This window comes from Penaeus vannamei, chromosome 25, assembly GCF_042767895.1.
Source record: "Penaeus vannamei isolate JL-2024 chromosome 25, ASM4276789v1, whole genome shotgun sequence".
NCBI lineage: Eukaryota > Metazoa > Arthropoda > Malacostraca > Decapoda > Penaeidae > Penaeus > Penaeus vannamei.
The window spans coordinates 16,857,349-16,859,848 of record NC_091573.1 but is presented as its reverse complement, the minus strand read 5'-3'; the positions used below and the strand labels follow the sequence as shown (position 1 = coordinate 16,859,848).

The 2,500-nt window shown below is 33.7% G+C and overlaps 1 protein-coding gene across 1 annotated transcript in view; it reads right to left on the bottom strand.

The window, feature by feature from the left end:
- The window catches only part of sra (RRM_RCAN_like domain containing protein Sra), a 34,723-nt gene extending 33,311 nt beyond the window's left edge, over positions 1 to 1,412 (bottom strand). Inside the window, exon 1 of the mRNA XM_070139238.1 lies at positions 1,145 to 1,412. Coding sequence (XP_069995339.1) covers positions 1,145 to 1,309 — 165 coding nt within the window. The 5' untranslated portion in view covers positions 1,310 to 1,412. The remainder of the gene's footprint in view (positions 1 to 1,144) is intronic.
- Between the last annotated feature and the right edge of the window lie 1,088 nt (positions 1,413 to 2,500).

Here is a 2,500-nt window from a genome sequence, read left to right as displayed (position 1 = left end):
ATTTAACAACTTTGCAAGCCCAACAAATAAGAAAGGCAGAACTGCGCAATGAAAACAAAAAAACGTGAAGCCAGCTGTGCACCAGTCTGGCACCTGGGAAATCCAGAGACATCATCATATGAGCCAAACACCTTCTTAAGCCAAGAGCATTGCCACAAGATCCCCACATAATCAATGTATTTCCCTATTGCTGGCTCTGTCCTCTGACCCCACATGACTGCTCTGGACTTTTGTCATCTTTTCTAGTGGTAATTAAGGTGTTGCGCAATGTCATGCAACACCCAATATGTCTTGCGATCAAAGGAATGACTGGCCACTAAGCTCCGTCTACTATTTTTTTGACTGGTACATAGTATTTTGGAATATAATATCCAAGATAACTTTTGATATCTTATGGTGAGTTGTATGTGAGTTGATAAGATAACCTATATAAATACAATTTTTAATGAAAATAACCAAGATACAAGGAATGTATCTTGAAGCTTGATAAATGTTTACCATCTATTCAATTCCTGTTGAGTGAGAGGAGTCACATAAGCCGTAAACATTAGAAAAGATGGCATTACTCTTAGTACAGCATTAGTCACAACCTATTTTCTTCATTTCTAATGTTATTCTTTGCCTGTGGTAATCATTTCAAATATCAGTGAGTGTAGTTTTTCACTTTCTTTGTGATAGTATCATTACCTTTTCCTGTAATTGCAAACCAATGTATCATGGGCTGCAAAAATTTCTTATAGGAAATACCATAGATGAAAAGTGTCTAATTTTCTGCTATTCTATCTATTAAAGTCAAGTTTACCTTGTACCATATGGCCATGTGAAACTGAAACTACATGCAAACTTCATTACACCTGCTTAATAGCCTACACTGAGATATTTCTTATTATATATATATACTCTAAGGACCAAAACGTCCTTAGAGTATGCAACCCCAGAACTTTTCAACCCCCCCACCCCCGGCCACCGAGGGACCTCGAGAGCCCTTCTCTGGCCAAACCTTTGGTCAAGACAGGTCATGCCCTGAACAGCCCAGACAGGAAGACCCACAAGCCACTCCTGCCACGTCCAGCAGAGCGGACGGGGAAATCTACTTTCTAGTTATATGAGGTCACGCCCTGGATTGAGAGAGAAGGATTTGTACCTTCTGGTGAGGTTCCTCGAAGATGTGGGGTTGGAGGTTGGTCACGATGATGGAGGTCGGCTCGCTCTCCTGCTCCTCCAGGCTTTCTCCGTTTCCCATGGCCTCCTCCAGCTCTCCGTCGGGCGTCTCCATTCCTATGTCGTCAATAATCATGTCCACTTCCATAAAACAACACTCTCCCACCCTTTTACCTCTCTGCTTGTATGCCTTCTTTCTATCACAACAATGCTGATAATTGGTAAGGTCACTTGCACTCCGGCTCGTGTGTGATTGTGCCGTCTTAGAAAACGGAGACGATAAGGGGGATCTTCCCTAAACTACAGGGAATTAATTTCCGTTATAGCATCTATCTTTATCATCAAAGTTACCCTCACCTACATCCTCCTCCTCGTCTTTGTTATTGCAGTCATTATTATCATTGTTATTCACTATTATCATCATCATCATTATTTTTCTTTATATTTTCATTACTATCCTTTCTAACGTTATAATTATTGCTTCTCAATATCATTATTATTGTAATAATTGATAAAATTCTGATAGTGATGATAGCGCTAGTATCAATATTCTTATCATTGCTATAATAGTCTCATTACTATTATCATTTTCATTATCACTATTATCAATATTACCATTTTTATCTTTTTCGTATTGGTGTTTATTTCTTATTCTTATTCTTCATTATCAATTTTTTATCATCATTATTTTCATTCTTACTGTTGCTGTTGTTATACTCATCTTTGTCATTGTTGTTATTATTCTCATTGTTATCATTAGTAGTAGTAGAAGTAGTAGTATGATGATCATTCTCATTATTATTATCATTCTCATTATTACAAATAATATTATCTTTATCATTATTATAATTATTCTCATTACCATAATTATTGTTATTTGTTTTGTTCTGTATTCTTATTCATATTCATATATATTATCTTAATATTATCACTATTTTTATCATTATCATTATCATTATTATCATTTATTATCATTACCATTTATTATCATTATTATCATTTTCACCATTATTACTATTGTTAATTTTATAATTATGGTTGTTATTATTGTTATTATTATTATTGTTATTATTATCATTATTATTATTATTGTTATTATTATCATTATTATTATCATTTTCATTATTATAATTACCCTTATTATCATTGTCATTATCATTATTGTTATCATTATTACCATTATCATTATCATCACCATTATTATTATCATAATTATTGTTATTATCATTATTATTATTATCATCATTATTATCATTGTTATTACCTCCGCCAAGGAGTTATATTTTTGGAGGCGTTGCTTAGTTAGTTAGCTAGTTAGTTTATTTCTTTGTTTGTTCGC